Source organism: Ruditapes philippinarum, unplaced genomic scaffold (genome assembly GCF_026571515.1).
Source record: "Ruditapes philippinarum isolate M1 unplaced genomic scaffold, ASM2657151v2 ctg1500_1_1_1_1, whole genome shotgun sequence".
Classification (NCBI taxonomy): domain Eukaryota; kingdom Metazoa; phylum Mollusca; class Bivalvia; order Venerida; family Veneridae; genus Ruditapes; species Ruditapes philippinarum.
In genome coordinates this window covers 89,702-107,373 of record NW_026857904.1, presented here as the reverse complement: position 1 = coordinate 107,373, position 17,672 = coordinate 89,702, and the positions used below count along the sequence as shown (strand labels likewise).

Genomic DNA, 17,672 nt, shown 5'->3' with positions numbered 1-17,672 from the left:
GAAACCGTTTTTTGCTTTCAAGGTCAATGTGACCTTGACCTTTGACCCCTTGACCCCAAATCAATAGGGTCATCTACTGGTCATGGACCAATCACCATACCAAGTTTGAAGTTCCTAGGCCTTAAGGTTCTTTAGTTATTGATCGGAAACCGTTTTTGCTTTCAAGGTCAATGTGACCTTGACCTTTGACCCCTTGACCCCAAAATCAATAGGGGTCATCTACTGGTCATGACCAATCACCATACCAAGTTTGAAGTTCCTAGGCCTAAGGGTTCTTTAGTTATCACTCGGAAACCATTTGGTCTACGGACCGACGGACCGACGGACCGACAAGTGCAAAGCAATATACCCCCTTTTTTTCAAAATGGGGGCATAATTATTGAGTCGGATTAAACAGTATTTGTATATTTTATAATCTATGGACTGAAACGCTGCCACCGCTTATATTGTATTATCCTGACGGTTAAGTAGTTTTGTCATTGTAGTCAGCCAGTTTAAGGTTTTAATTAAAAAGTAAATTCAGCAATTTTTCAATTATTGGTGTAAAACATTTTATTACTCGTGTGTTAAGATACTAAACATTTGCGGATTATCGTTATAGTTTATACATACAGTATTTTTTATTTGGTGATAACACCAAGTAACAGCTGTGTGTTGTGTACTGTTAGTTGGTGAGCACACCAGGTAACACTGTACTTTTATTTTGTGTTGAAGCTTGATATTCGGTTTATTTTGAAGAGGTCATTTCGATTTTTGGTATGCAGAAGCTGGAGGTGTACGGTGTACAGAGGTATTAGTTGTTTATACAGGAATTTGCATATTATATTTGTGTTGTATTTTTATTTCAGTTGTTTCAGAGGACACAGTTTTGGGTCAGTGTTGTGATATATTGTAATTATGTGTATATATGTGATTAAAATTTTCAGGGTTTATAGGCTATTTTGAGAAATTCCCTTTAGTCTGTATGCTTTGATGGTGGCCAGGTCAATTGAATTTATTTATCAACATTATTTGAAATTCAGTTAGCAGCTGTACCCGTGGTTTGGTTTGTGTTTATATATTGTGTTCTATTTTTCAGTGTTTATATTTGTAGTGTTTACTATGGCTACAGGTGGAAAACTTACAGAGAAAATTAAGAGTTTTATTTCAGGTGCAGACAAACCAGACAGTGATCCTTTAACTGATATGCAAATTTCTCAATTTTTTGGGAAATTTTTAAAGATAAGTCTGGTTTTATTTTTTTTATTTAAAGATGTTTTATAATTTTTTAAAAATTCCAGGTCCTACCAGTCCCCACCATTGTTAAAATTTAAATTTCCCAGAACCCTTTTTGTTTGTTTCCCTGCTTTAAAAGTTTCCCAAAATTTTGATTTTAAAATTACCTTCTTTTTCAGGTAAAAAGTCCCTCCTTTAAAAGGGGGATGTAACTTATAGTTTCCCAAAATTTTGGAGATATAGACAAATGTCTTTTATCAAAATTCTTCTTTAAAACCAAAAAAATTGTTTACGGGTTTTCGTAAATCATAACGGGGGGTCAGCCAGACAGGTTCTCATCCTTTTGGAAAAAAAGGCCAACTTTATCTGATTTTTTAAATTTAAACTTTCCTTTTTTTTGGGAAATTTTTCAAAAATAAATTTTTGTAAATGCAACCCTTTTTATAGTAAAATGTCAGAACCCCTAAAGGAAAAATGTAAATTCATATGGTTGTTGGGGGTTTTGGGAAAACTTTTTTGGGCGGGTTTTGCATTTGGGAAAGGGGTCATGTAGCCACCCCTCAGAAATATATGTTAAAATCTAAATTTTTGGACAGGGCCCTTTTGATGAAAAGCTCAAAAAAATTAAACTAGTCACAATTTATGATGCATTTCAATTAAAACGGGTTTTTGGGCCGAGAAGTTTTAAAAGCGGCAGAAACAAAAACCCTTTCAACATCAGCCCAAAAATTAAAAAAAGTTCAATTTTTAAACCTATTTCAAATTTCTGGGGATAAAATGTTAAAGATTTTTTTCCAAAAAAAAGGGGAACCAACTTTGAGACCAAGACTTCAGTCTCTTAAAAAAGCTTTCAAAGACACCCAAGAACCCAATTTTTCATCAAAATAAAAAGTTAATTTTTTTTCGGGGTTTTAATAAACAGTTTTTTTCGGGTTTACAATGGGGGAAATTTTTTCAAGGTTTAACAAAAAGAAATTTTTTTTTGCGGGTTACAACAAGGAAACTTTAAAAGGAAAGAGGTAAACAAAGAACGGAAATTTAATGGTCTTTTAAACAAAATTTTGGGGTTTTAAAGTAAAATTTAATTCTGAAAAATTCTTCTTTTAACAGGCGGGAAAAACACAAAAAACTTTTGCCCCAAAAATTTAAGGACTCCTTTTTTTGGGGGGGGGCACATAAAGGAATTCAGCTCCCAACAGAGCCCAAATCAAATTTTATTTTGATGGGGGGGGTTTTTGGTTGGGGCTAAATGGGGGCACGCAAAAATTTTTGTGGTGTAACACCAAATTTTTTATTTTGTTTAAAAGGTTTAAAAAGGGTTTATTTGATTTCAGAGTTTTCTAAAAACTTTTGGGAACCCAAAAACCTTTTGAATTTTTATATTTTTTCGTTTTTAAAATTTAGATATTGTGGGGTGCCAGGGGTGTAAGGATCCCATACAAAGGTTTTTTATTGGGGGTTTGGATTTTTTATTCCTGTTTATTTTGAAAATTTTTGTTTTTTTTTCCTTTTTTAAAGTTTTTTCCTTTGATACAAAAGTCACATTCAAAACCGGGTGTTTTTTGGTCCAATTTTCCCTTTTTTTAGCGTTGAAAAAAATTTTTCTTCAACAGACCCTTTTTAAAAATAAGCTGTAGGGGCTATGAAATTGCCCCAAAAATTTTTATTTAAAGTGAAATCTACAAGCAAAACCCCAATTTGTTGTTTCACCCCCTTTTCGGGTTTACCACTTTTTTTCAGTTTGGGAAAAAAAAAGATGGTGTTTGTACTCAATTACTAAGAAATTTGGAGAACCTAATTTTCCCGGGTTTTAAAAATAATGCCAAAGAGTTTTTTCCCTTTTGATAATGCTGGGACTACTTCTAGGATTCCTTTTTTCAGATTTTGAATATGACACCAAGGTTATTAAATCAAACCAAAATTCTTTTATTTTTTCCCCTTTCAAATTAAGGTTAGGGAAATTCAGGGGAACCCTGTTTTTACAGTTTCCAAACCTTGAAAAAAAATTTTAATAAATTTTTTAAATTTTTTACAGGTTTTGGGTTTTTAAAGGTAAACAAAAAAAACCTCCCCTAAATGAGAAATTTTTTGGAATTGCAGAAAAGTTATTGCAAATGGAGGCATATTTTTTAAAAAATTTTCAATTTGTTTATTGGAAAAAACTGATTTAACAAACCCCCATTTTAAACTTTTTCCCAGATGAAAAACCCTTTTTAAAGGGAAACCATTATCGCAGAATCCCACCTGCTATGTATGAAAAAAGAAGGGGAAAAAACTTTAAAGGGGAAAATGGGGGAATTGGGTTTTTAATAATTTAAAGGGCCAGCCCAACCTTTTTTTTAAGAAAATTTTGTTTTATTTAAAGGAAAAAAGATAATTTTTTTGCGTTTTTTAATTGGGTTTTCAGACGGGGAACCCAAAGTTAAAATAACAAAAATTCCCTTAGAGTTGAGATTTTTGGATTTTTTAATTTAAATTTAAAAAATATTATTTTTAAATTTTAGTTTTAACGCGGGGAAAAATTCCCAGGCGGGGGAAAATTGCTGAAGAAGATGAGAAAAAAAAAGGCTTTTTTTTTTAGGTTTTTTTTGGGTTTTTTATGAATGTAAAAAAATGGGTTTTTGGTTACCAATGCCCCCAGTATTTTTCAGGGGTTGTTTTGGAAAATTTGTATGGGGGAAATTTAAAACCCCTTAAAAAATGTTTGAAAATTTTTTAGATGATGTCCTTTTTTTTTTCCAAAACCCCTTTTGAAAAACATTTTTCTTTTTTTGGGAAGCATTTTTCGACTTTAAAAAAAAAAAGGGTTTAAAACCCTGAAACCCCCAAATTTAATTTTTTTAGTCCCACGTGAACTTATTTTGTTATGATTTTTTTCACAAAAGGGCCTTTTAAAACCCTGATCCTTCTAAAAAAAAAACCTTTTAAAAAAACTTTGCCTTTTCCTCATAATGTTAAAAAAAATTAAAAAACTTTTCTTGGTTTTTTTCAGGGTTTTTACAGACTTTTTTTGCCCTGATTATGCTAAAAAATTTTTAAAACCTTTTGAAGATCTTCTGATAGGACATCCAACAAATTTAAAGGGTTTTTTAAGAAAGAAGAAGCCAAAACCCCATGGATATGGGGAGTGCTCAAAAAACAGTTTTTATAGTTTATTTAAATTAAACAAATTCCAAACCCCCTGTTTAGGAAAATTTGCTGATTTTCCCCAAACCTTTTATTTTTAATTGCGTTTGCCTCGCCCAGAAGTTTTGGGGCCCCCGTTTTATATCGGGGAAGAAAAGGAGGGATTTAAGGCGTTTTCATTTTTTACCACCCAGGGGTTTACTTTGCTAGCGAAAGGAATTATCCGGCACAAAGTTTAGATTTTTTAAGTTTTAAGTGGGCCATAACGGGAAAACCCCCAGATTTTTTGTAGGAAAATTTTTTTTTTAGCCCGGGAAATAACAACCCAACCCCCCTTGCCCATATGAAACCACCTGGGCCCAAAGGGCTGGATCCCAGGTCATCGCGGTTACCCCTTTAATAACAAAATTGATTTTAAAATTGTTTACGGGTTGGGGAAATAAATGCTTGATGCTGAGGGTTTAAGCGGGACAAACAAAAAACCCTTCCAAAGGAAAACCTTTTTTAAAAATCGTGTTTTTAAAGCAATGTGAAATTTCCCAGCTTTATTGAAATCTGATGTACTTCCTTTAAAGCAGGAAAGTGGTTGTTTTCAGGGTGATAGTGACCTTGAACTTTACCCTGAACCTATTATTGATTTTTACAGATTTTTCAAGTGTTGATTTTTCCCACAGGAACAGCAAAAAGATCCCTGAATATTGCTAGATTTTATCAATATTTCTTAAACAATAATGTTATTTTAAACCAACAGGAAATTAAAACAAGAGTCAAAAGCGGTAAACAATTTTATATTAGACATAAGTTCTTCTCTTTTTATACAGGAGAAAGTCCTTTTTAGAAAAGGGTAGAAATAGATGGGTAATGAAAAAATTTTTTCAGTTAGTGTTACCAGTTCATTTTTAGAGGTATTGCCTTGACAGGTTTACAATTGATGAGGGTTGGTCATCAAGGGGGGCCGATTAGGACCTTATGGCTTGTTAAGCAGAGGTTTTTTTGCGAACCCATATGGAACAAGATGTCCTTTTGAAAGGATTCCGAAAAACCTGTCCGAATTGCATAAGGAGAAAGACGCCAACTAAACCCTTCCTGCCCATATGGTACCTATACAGACTTCTTTATCCTAATGGAGATTGTCTGTATTTGATTACTATATCATTAGAAAATTAGTGGTGGATAATGAAAAATATCCTAGTTAAATTAGCTTATCATTTTTACTAGGTACCCAGGCCATTACCGACTAGGAAACCAAACAGCCCACACAACAGCAAGAGTTTGTTCGAGAACTCTTCTTCTTGTCACCTACTCTTTTCCTGCAAACTACACAGTGATCAGGGGCCGTAACTTTGAAATAAAGGTTATTAACAGGAGCTGTGTAGGATTGCAGGGGTGGAAAGAAGTCTCGAACAACACCCTATCACCGCTATGGGTAATGGACGAAACCGAGCGTTTAAACTCGACGTTACTCGGTATGCTTGGTACTCTGGACTCGGAGGGTAAGAGCAATTGGAAGGACTTTGTCAAGCCTCTTGTTCATGCCTACAATGCAACGAAACATGAGTCAACTGGCTACTCTCCACATTATTTTGATGTTTGGATGGCATCCACGCCTAGCCATTGATGCATTCTCTTGGGCATCGAACATCAACAGAAGTCCAAGTCCAGGGAAACCTATGTTGACAAGCTTAAGAAGAGGATGGAGTTTGCATACAAGACTGCCCAAGAAACCTCCATCAAACAAGGACAGAGACACAAGACCTACTATGATGCTAAGGTTCGACACTCTACTTTAGATGTTGGTGATAGAGTCCTCATCAAGGAACGTTCCCCCAAGGAAAATTTAGTTTGACAAGGGGAAAAGAAAAACCCTTTAAACTCTTTAGTGGGCATCCCCAATGAAGCCCAATTCCCCAGTCTACAAACTAAAAAGAAAGAAGGGGAAAGGGGAAAAGAGAAGACCCAAAATAGAAACTCCCTCTTTCCTCTGTTTCTATCCCGGGTCACTTACATGAGAACAAAAGTAAAAAGCCAGGTTTCTAAAACCCAAAAACCCAAACCAAGACAAAAGGGAAACAAATAAAAGAGTTGAACCAGGGGCAAGAGTCAGACTCAGACTGCCACACAGGAAAGTAAAAACCCCCAAAGATACATCCCCCACATAAAAGACCAGCATCCAAGCCTCGTTTTATTTAAGGCCCTTTTTGGCAGCCAACCAACAAAAACAATGTTGTTTTGTGAGGATCATTTTGTCATCAAATGGTGGAGGATGTCATCTTTGGCAAAAGGAATTTTAAGAAGTCAACATGTTTTCCCCAAATTACATTTTTAAGATAAAATTTTCCTGTTGATACCATATTCTAAATTTTTCAGGTGGAAACCCCAATTTAGAGTTCCCCATAATAATGCTATTTTATCAAATAGTAATTTTAAATACTAATGTTCTAATAAGTTAACAATTTTTCTCTTGTTACAGATGAACCCCAGTATTGTTCGAAGGTCAAATCCAAGGGTTAGAAAACCACCAGTTTAGGTATGGTGAGTGGGTTTTAGACCCATCCACAGGCAAAATGTGATTTTCAAAATCATGACATTTTGTATCCTCAATTTTTTTTTTGCAGATCAGGGGAGAATTGTCACATAAATAGATTATGAACTTTTGATTTTCCATATAAATTATTGAAATATTGTATTTCAGTTTTGATTTTATGTGTTTTTTTACTAAAATTTAATTTCTGTGTTTTACTTTAACAGAATAGTTATAAATTTCGGGTTTTAAAACATAAAATTTCAAATTTCAAAATCTTTAAATTTCTGGGTGTAAATTTACTTTTCCCAGATTTTCGAGAGAGTACAAGTAAATAAAATTGTATTATTTTTTTCCCCAAAATTTTTAAAGGAAAATCCCCTTTTTTTTTTAATCATTCATATTTTAATTTGCATTTTTTTTGACTTTTAAATCTGAATTTGTGTTTTGAAAATGTTATTTTTATTTTTTTCAGAAAAAAAGGGTTTGAAAGTCCCTTTTAATTTGAAAAATTTTAGTTTTTACCTTTACAAAGGCAAAATGTTCAATATTTGCCTTTAATGTACCATTCCCTCTTGGTTCATTTTTTTCCCTTAAAATATCTATTTCCCAGTATACATTAATGAGCATAGAGTATGTTTTTTAAATGTGTTTTATTGTAGGTTGATGCAAATTAGAAAATGATTGTTTGATATTTTCATTTTCAGCAAATGATTGTTGATATTTTAATTTTTCAGCAGATGTATTATTTTCGCAATTGTTTATTGATTAGAAACTTTTCAGATGTTCAGAATCTTAACTTCAGTAATTGTTTTTGGAAAATTTTGGCTTAAAATTAAAATTTATTTCAGTTTAATTATTAAATAAATTATTGCTGAAATTTACTTGAATTTACTTAAATAGGGTTTAGGGTAGTATTAATTTAAAATGTATTTTAACTTGTTGATAGATTCTGGAAATTAATTAATGTAGGAAAATGTCAGGAGCCATTTTCTCCTACCAGGGGAGAATGTAAAACAAATTTAAAATTTTTAAGGGAAAATTTGGAAAGCCTTTGGCCTTTCCATTTTTTATTTAAGCGGAAAACATCGTGCACGCGGTTTTTTTTTGGTTTTCGTTTGGGGTTTTTCGTTAGTTTAAATTTCCCGGAAATTGAATCGGTAAAAACAAACAATTTCCGTCAAATGAGGGTAAAATTCGATTAAACCCGTGCAATATCGTGAACACGGGTTTCCACTCTTTCTTTTTTTGAACCCTTATCCAATTTTGGGTTTTGTTAGTATGTTTTTCTATGTAGAGGGGGTTTACCTTTGGGTTTTTTTAAAAATATTCTTTACTTCTGCGCACTTTTTGTTTTCCCCCGTCCCGCTCACTCTTTACAGCCCATCTCTTCGATTCAGACATATTTAAAAACTTTAACATTTATATAGATCTACATTTACTTTTACTTATTTCAATTTATATTTAAATAGTTTAATTACAGACCTGTGGTAAGAAAATAGTATTAAGGATTAACATATTGAATTGCTAAAATCTTTTTTTGTATTTTTGTATTTTTCTTTATTCCCCGCGGTCATTGTGTATATTTGTTATTTCATTGTATTTTGTTTTTCTATGTATTTATTTTGGTAAGATTGATATAATTATTTTATTATATTTTTTAGACCATTTTTATGTTGGATTCATTAAAAAATCGTGACCTTACGCCCAGGGAGTTTTGTTTCTGTTCCACCGGAAATTATTTGACCCTTTGTGACAACATATAGTTTTAAAAAACAATGGACACCCCGGGGGCAAGGGCCAGGTTTTTGACCCGAGAGCTTTTATTTGAACAAACTTTGTAGATATTACTTTAAAAATGTTTCATGTATATAATATTAAATTCAAAGCTATTTGGGTTTTTTTCAAAGAAGATTTTAGTTTTTGCTATACACATATAAGGAAAATCAATGACCCCCGGGGCGGGCCAGTTTTGACCCCAGGCTTTTATTTGAACATACTTGGTAGACACCCATTAGAACATGTTTCATGCTAAATATCTTTGTCTCTAGCTCTTTGAGTTCTTTAAAAGAAGATTTTTTAAGTTTTTACTATATGGCATATAGGGAAAATCAATGACCCCCTGGGGCGGGGCCAATTTTGACCCCAGGGCTTTTATTTGAACAAACTTGGTAGACACTCATTAGAAGATGTTTCATGCTAAATATCTTAGCTCTAGCTCTTTGGGTTCTTTAAAGAAGATTTTTTTAAAATTTTAATATTTGCATATAGGGAAAATCTATGACCCCCTGGGACAGGGCCAATTTTGACCCCAGGGCTTTTATTTGAACAAACTTGGTAGACATTCACCAGAAGATGTTTCATGTCAAATATCTAAGCTCTAGCTCTTACGGTTCTTTAAAAGAAGATTTTTTAAGTTTTTACTATATGCATATAGGGAAAATCAATGACCCCCCGGGGCGGGGCCAATTTTGACCCCAGGGCTTTTATTTGAACAAACTTTGTAGACACTCACTAGAAGATATTTCATGTCAAATATCTTAGCTCTAGCTCTTTGGGTTCTTTAAAAGAAGATTTTTTAAGTTTTTACTACAGTGAAAGTTGAGAAAACCGGACGCTGAGAAAATCGGAACTCTCTAAATACCGGACGAATAATTCAGTCCCAAATTTTCCCTTCTTTAAACTATTGTATTAAACATTGACAATACCGGAATCTGTAAAAACCGAATACCGGACGGTTGATTGGGGACTACAAAGTCAATTATATAGACAATTACCCTGACAATACCGGACGCCGAATGTGTGAAAAACATTGTGTACTTATCAATTGTTGTGTCTAATACGCTAACTGAGCGGAAACAGAACAATAATTGTCTGATTTGTTTATACTGTCTCTTTTCACAGTTTGATTTATTGTAAGGTATAGATGTTACCGTTTTATATAAATGCCAAAATGCACGAGATATTGATCAGTTAAAATCAGTATGAATAAAAAATAGAGTATTTTTCTATTGTGTTTCGCAACGGAAACGAAATTTATCGGCGCTAAGTTCTATTCCATGGCCGAAAATAATTCGACGAGAGCTGTCTACATGTGACAAGTTAGATTAATTAAAGACAGTGAAACTTTGCCGAAACCTACTTAAAAAATCTGACCAATATGTTATTATTATAAACAAATAAAGTTAAACTATATTCGTTAAATCATTACCCATTACCCAAATGTAAACATATGCGGATGTACTCGGACTTGATCGTTATGAGGTAACTGCTGTTCATTTTTAATATATCCAAACTTTTATGTCTTTATATGCAATAATGGGACAAAAACAATTAAAACATATTTTTTTTTGTATTCTTATCATTTCTTTATTTAGCAATATACGTACACATGATCTTGAAATGCAAATATACAGCATCCTTAGTAAGTCATTGCTCGGTTATAATATAAGATCCTGAACAGCTGAAGGGGACATTGAGAATACCGGACCGCTGAGAAAACCGGACAAAACCCTCAGTCCGAAAGCCGTCCGGTTTTCTCAACTTTCACTGTATATGCATATAAGGAAAATCTATGACCCCCTGGGACAGGGCCAATTTTGACCTCAGGGCTTTTATTTGAACAACTTTGGTAGACACTCATTAGAAGATGTTTCATGCTAAATATCTTAGCTCTAGCTCTTTGGGTTCTTTAAAAGAAGATTTTTTAAGTTTTTACTATATGCATATAGGGAAAATCAATGACCCCCGGGGCGGGGTCCAATTTTGACCCAGGGCTTTTATTTGAACAAACTTGGTAGACACTCATTAGAAGATTTTTCATGCCAAATATCTAAGCTCTAGCTTTTACAGTTCTTTAAAAGAAGATTTTTTAAGTTTTTTCACTATATGCATATAGGGAAAATCAATGACCCCCGGGCCGGGGCCAATTTTGACCCCAGGGCTTTTATTTGAACAAACTTGGTAGACACTCACTAGAAGATATTTCATGCCACATATCTTAGCTCTAGCTCTTTGGGTTCTTTAAAAGAAGATTTTTTAAGTTTTTACTATATGCATATAGGGAAAAATCAATGACCCCTGGGGCCGGGCCAATTTTGACCCTAGGGCTTTTATTTGAACAAACTTGGTAGACACTCATTAGAAGATGTTTCATGCCAAATATCTAAGCTCTAGCTCTTACGGTTCTTTAAAAGAAGATATTTAAAGATTTTTCTTTCGGTTGCCATGGCAACCAGAGTTCTGCATGAAATGGAATTCTTTGAACAATCTTGATAGAGCTTCCTAGAAGAGTATTCCTGCCAAGTTTCATTAATATTGGCCCTTGCGGTATCATAGAAGATGTCCTTAGAATATTTAAAATGTGGACGGACGACGGACGCCATTTGGTTGGCCATCCTAAAAGCTCACCTGCACTTTGTGCAAGGTGAGCTAATTATGCAGGGTAGAGTTATCATTCTTGTGCACTGCACTCCTCCTCAATGAGATCCATCCAGCTATGAAGTTTCAAGTTGATACCTCAAATACTTTTTGAGATAAGCTCAGGACAAAATAGCATGAAAAGAACAAAGGGCAATAACTCAAAAATTGTATAGGGAAGAGTTATCATTCTTGCGCACAGCATTCCACTCAATAAGATCTATCCACCTATGACATTTCATGTTGATATCTCAAACACTTTTTGAGTTATGCTCCACTCAGGTGAAAAATTAAGTATGAAAAATAACAAAGGGCAATAACTCAAAAATTATGAAAGGTAGAGTTATCATTCTTGTGCACTGCACACCTCCTGAGTGAGATCTATGCACCTATGAAGTTTCATGTTGATATCTCATATAGGCTTTTTTGAGTTATGCTCTGGACAAAAATCAATTTTGAAAAAATAACAAAGGGCAATAACTCAAAAATTATGCAGGGTAGAGTTATCATTCTTGTGCACTGCACTCCTCCTCAATGAGGTCTATCCACCTATGAAGTTTCAAGTTGATAACTCAAATACATTTAGAGATATGCTCCGGACAAAAATGTCGGACGGAAGGACGGACGGACGGAAGGTCGGACGGACGGAGACAATTACTATATCCCCCGCCGCCTTTTCGGCGGGGGATAATAAGCACAACTAGTAAAATGTTTAATAAGTACAAGTACAATAGTTTTCATGGCTTTTTTTCTAAAATAGTAAGTACTAAGTAATCTTAATCTTGCATAAAAACTGCACACATAGATATTTTTTAATGGAGAAGAAAACATTCATTAACAGATCATTGATTGATTGAATGATTGATTGAATGAATGAATAATTTACCTTGGGGTACAATTCTGGTTTTCAATGGTGTTTTAGCTTTTTTCACTATTTCCTTCAAAACTTTCCTTTCCTGTTCACCAACCAATGATATAGATCTAAAAGAATAGAAATAATTCCATTTTTACTAACAAGACAACATAATTAATTTAAAATACATCATGTTAAGTTTATATGAACATTTTTTTAATACCATTTATTTATGGTTGTCATTGAATAAATATATGGATGACTCCTACAGAAAGTTTTTTAGTCATTATTGTCATTCTGTACTATCCTGCACTGGTTTTAAATGTCTAGGTTATATACAATTTGTTGTGTTTTTTTTACTGTCCATTGGTTCTACTATGTTAAGTGTGATCACTTTTGTAACTAGAACTATCGCTGAATGTGATTTATACCCCCACCAATGTCCTTAACAGAAGACGACTTGGAAAGGTGGTTAAGGGAATAACTTTAGTGGCACAAAAACATAAAAAGAAATCAACTCTGGTGAAAAAAAGACTAATTGTACAGGTAATAGTATAAATATATTTTATCAAATCATGTTCGAAACAGTTACATGTACAAATTACCTTTCATTTTCCCAATGTACTAAACATTATATAAGTCAATTTTTGACCTTCAAGTGTGGCCTTGACCTTAAGCTGGCACATGGGTAAGATGGGTTCTGCACATTGCCCAGTTGGGGTGAACATTTGAGTAAAGTTTGAAGAAAATCCTTTCATTAGTATAGAATTTATAGAGCGGACACGACATATTGTCTAGTATTGATTGTATGTAAATTTAAACAATTAAAAAGGGGCATAACTTTGTCAAAATGCAATACAGAGTTATCAAACTTGACCTGCATATCTTATTTGTGACACCTCATATATCTTTTAAGTTTCAAGCAAATACCTGTGCTAGTTTCAGAAATATTCAAGTACATGTTAAATTTTTGACTTTCAAGTGTGACCTTGACCTTTAGCCGGCACAAAGGTGACATGGATTCTGCACATAACCTTGTTGAGGTGAACATTCGCGAAAAGTTTGAAGAAAATTCTTCCATTAGTATAGAATTTATAAAGCGGACACGACATATTGTCTAATATTTGATTGTATGTAAATTTGAAGACATAAAAGGGGCATAACTTTCTTAAAATGCAATACAGAGTTATGAAACTTGACCAGCACACTTCATATATATTTTAAGTTTCAAGCAAATACCTTTTCTAGTTTCAGAAATATTCAAATACATGTTAAAATTTAAGAATATCTTCTAAGTCAATTTTTGACCTTCAAGTGTGACCTTGACCTTAAGCCTGCAAAATAGTGACATGGGTTCTGCACATTACCTTGTTGAGGTGAACACTTGTGCCAAGATTGAAGAATATCTTTCAATTAGTGTAGGACTTAAAGTCTGTAACAGAGCGGACACGACATACTGTGTAATATTTGATTGTTTGTTATTTGACCTTCAATTGTGACCTTGACCTGACACATAAGCAACATGGGTTCTGCACATCCCCTTGTTGAGATTAACATTTGAGCCAAATTTGAAGAAAATCCTTCAATTATTGTAGGACTTACAGAGCGGACACGACATACTGTCTAATATTTGATTGTGTTTGATATTTGACCTTCAATTGTGACCTTGACCTTGAGCTGACACATGGGCAACATGGGTTCTGCACATCCCCTTGTTGAGGTGAACATTTGAGCCAAATTTGAAGAAAATCCTTCAATTATTGTAGGACTTATAGAGCGGACACGACATACTGTCTTATATTTGATTGTGTTCGATATTTGACCTTCAATTGTGACCTTGACCTTGAGCTGACACATGGGCAACATAGGTTCTGCACATCCCCTTGTTGAGGTGAACATTCGAGCCAAGTTTGAAGAAAATCCTTCAATTGGTATAGGATCTATAGAGTGAACACGAAAATGGAGATGGACGGACCGACCGACGCAACAAAGCGAATCCACAAGACTATCTTATTTGTACACGGGGGCATAGCTCCTAAGTATAAAACAGATTGCCAAATGTTTTGGTGTTCTTTTTCTTTTGTATCATATGCAAAAATAAAAACACATTCTCAGGTGTCACAATATGAAAACCCAGAAAAAAGTAACCAATGAACAAGCATCTGAATATGATATTTCTATCCCTATCCCTTTCTCTTTCTTCACAATAAGTAAACCCCAGAAAAACAAGAGCGATCAGAAATCACATGTGTCGCCTCATGATGGCCAATTTTATGTTGGGACAAGTTTTGTGACAGACGGACAGACAGACGGACAGTGCACAACTAGACTTGGTACTGATCATTCCTGTAAAGTTTGGATAAAATTGCACCAGTAGTTTATGAGGAGTAGTCCAGACAAGCTTTTGTGTATCTGGCAGCACACAGAAAAAAACACCTTTTAATTAAAGGGCCATAACTCGGCCAAAAATCATTCAACCGGAAAACCCGTGCAATATGCGCAAGGACTTGAGCTACAGATCAATCCTGTAAAGTTTCATTGAAATTGCATTAGTGGTATAAGAGAAGTAGTCCGGACAAACTTTAAAAATAAAAATTATTAAAGGGCCATAACTCTAACAAAAATCATTGAACTGGAAAATACTGACAATATGCACAACTAGACTTGGTACTGATCATTCCTGTAAAGTTTGGATGAAATTGCACCGGTAATTTTTGAGGAGTAGTCCGGACAAGCTTTTGTGTATCTGGCAACACACAGAAAAAACCCCTTTTTATCAAAGGGCCATAACTCGGCCAAAAATCATTCAACCGCAGGGTGTTCACTAGCCATGAAATCCTGAGGGTCATTTTGACTAAGTTTTACCGACTACAAGGCCAAATCCCCATGAATTTAACAAAATTTGACCCTCCAGTTAAAATCCCAAGGGTCAAATCAGGCCTTTTGGAAATTTGGAGGGACAAAGAGTCATTTCAAGGGTCAAACGGGCACCCTGAACCGGAAAACCCGTGCAATATGGGCAAGGACTTGAGCTACAGATCAATCCTGTAAAGTTTCATTAGAATTGCATTAGTGGTGTAAGAGAAGTAGTCTGGACAAACTTTAAAAATAAAAATTATTAAAGGGCCATAACTCTGACAAAAATCATTGAACCGGAAAATGCTGACAATAAGCACAACTAGACTTGGTACTGATCATTCCTGTAAAGTTTGGATGAAATTGCACCAGTAGTTTATGAGGAGTAGTCCGGACAAGTTTTGTGACGGACATACAGACGGAAGGACAGACGACGGGGAAGTGATCCCTATATGTCGCCACTACTCCGTAGAGGCGACACAATAATGAACCAATCAATGGTTATCCCCGGAGTGTGGGTAACTAATACCTGCACTCCAGTTAACACACTATGCATATATTATATATGTATACAATTTAACTCTGATATATTTTCAACAGAAAGGTCCCCAAACAACAGTATGATACAAGAAATATTAACACAATGACATAAACAAGAACTGTCTGAATAGCATCACTCATCATTTTTCTCACTGCAACATCACTAATAAATTGGTTAAAACATTGTAATTATTGAAGTAAATAACCATAATAAAGTCATATCTGTGTGCATTAACTAGTGCAGCCACAGGTTAGTGGGTCATGACAATAGCTTCAGTATTTCTTGAACAAGAGTATGCAAAAGCACGGTAATATACGCCCAAATGTAAATTTGTTCGAATGATCAAAAATAATGTTTCAATTACAGTAAGAGACCATATCAAAGAACTTGTCTGAAAAATGTTTTATCTTAATTAATGAAACATCTTAATTATCCTTATGACACTATATGACATCTAGGGTGGAGGTATTTTTTACCCTAAGTGCATGATTCATACAACTTTTATAAAGGTCTATAAGGCAATGCTATATGCTACACATACATGTATATAGAGGTATAATATTTATCCACAAAGAAATGTGTATTCCTTAGTCTAGTTAAAGTAAGTGAAAATTTTGACCTGAGGGTCATGGTTAATATATTTTTGTAGAAATCTACAAATTGATGCTGCCAAATATCTAAGCTCTGGCCTCTGTAGTTTCACACAATCAGACAATGTGTTTTGCTATAATCAAGTGACCCCAGGTAGGCCAATTTTGACCCCTGGGGCATAAATAACATAAATTTCACAAGGTAATGGTACATGCTAAAAATCTTTGCTCTTGGCATTCTGCTTTCACAAAATAAGACTGAAATGTGTTTTCTCATACAAGACTTAATAGGGCGGGGCCAACATTGACCCAAGGGGCATGAGTAATACCAGCTCTGTAGAGGACAATAAGGCAATGCTACATGTCAAATATCTAAACTCTAAGCAATGATTTCACCAAAATAAAACTTAAATGTGTTTATGCTAAATATCTAAGCTCTCTGGGCAACGTAGTCAATAAGTCTGTATATGTGTTTTTCCTACATAAGTCTTTATAAATCAAGTGACTGCTGGGACGGGGCCAATAATGAACCAAGGGGCATGATTCGTATCAGTTTTGTAAAGGTTAATAAGGCATTTCTACATGCTAAGTATCTAAGCTCTAGACATTGTTGTTTCACTCAATATTACTTAAATGTGTTTTCCTACACAAGTCTATATAAATCAAGTAATACCTGGGGCAGGGTCAATTTTGATCTTTGTAAGTCCAAACTTGTGTTCTTCTCACCGTCTTAATATAAGTAATATTCCTGCCAAAAGTTTAATTTCTTTCTATCGGTTCCAAAGATACAGAGTGGACAGAAAATTTTAAAATTGGTACAAAATGACTATATTTGACCTTGACCTGAAAAAGGTCAGACCTGGGCTCTGCACATCGTCTCATTATGAGTAACATTTCTGCCAAGTAGTTTCAATTTCTTTACACCGGTTCAAAAGATACAGACCGGACACGAAACTTCTATATAAGTCTATATAAATCAATTAATCCCTGGGGCGGGGTCAATTTTGATCTCTAAGTCCGAACTTGGGTTCTTCACACCGTCTTAATACATGTATAAGTAATATTCCTGCCAAGAAGTTTTCATTTCTTTTTATTGGTTCCAAAGATACAGAGCAGACACAAAATTTTGATTTTGAAACAAATTGACTAAGTGTGACCTTGAATTTGACCTGAGAAAGGTCAACCCTGCGCTCTGCACATCGTTTCATTATGGTTACTATTTCCACAGACGCTTGGGGATCAGATATTGTCCCCCAATGTGACACGGCCCTGTAAAAATTGTTTTCAAACCAGTTTTATCATTGTAACAGATGTCCAATTCATGTTTAAATATTATAATATTTCAAATACAGTGTTAACAGGGGCATATCATGTTCAAGCGTCTGTGAATATTTCTGCCAAGTAGTTTGAATTTCTTTCCACCAGTTCAAAAGGTACAGAACGGACACGAAAACTCCTATGTAGGTGTATATAAATCAATTAATCCCCGGGGTGGGGCCAATTTTAATCGTAGGAAGTCCAAACTTGTGTTCTGCACACTGTCTCAATATA

The 17,672-nt window shown here is 34.4% G+C and overlaps 1 protein-coding gene across 1 annotated transcript in view; it reads right to left on the bottom strand.

Moving 5' to 3' along the window:
- Nucleotides 1-17,672, bottom strand: part of LOC132751463 (probable ATP-dependent RNA helicase DDX27) — a gene marked incomplete at its 3' end in the record, with an annotated part of 71,702 nt that overhangs the window by 18,044 nt on the left and 35,986 nt on the right. Inside the window, 1 exon segment of the mRNA XM_060741618.1 lies at nt 12,168-12,262. Coding sequence (XP_060597601.1) covers nt 12,168-12,262 — 95 coding nt within the window.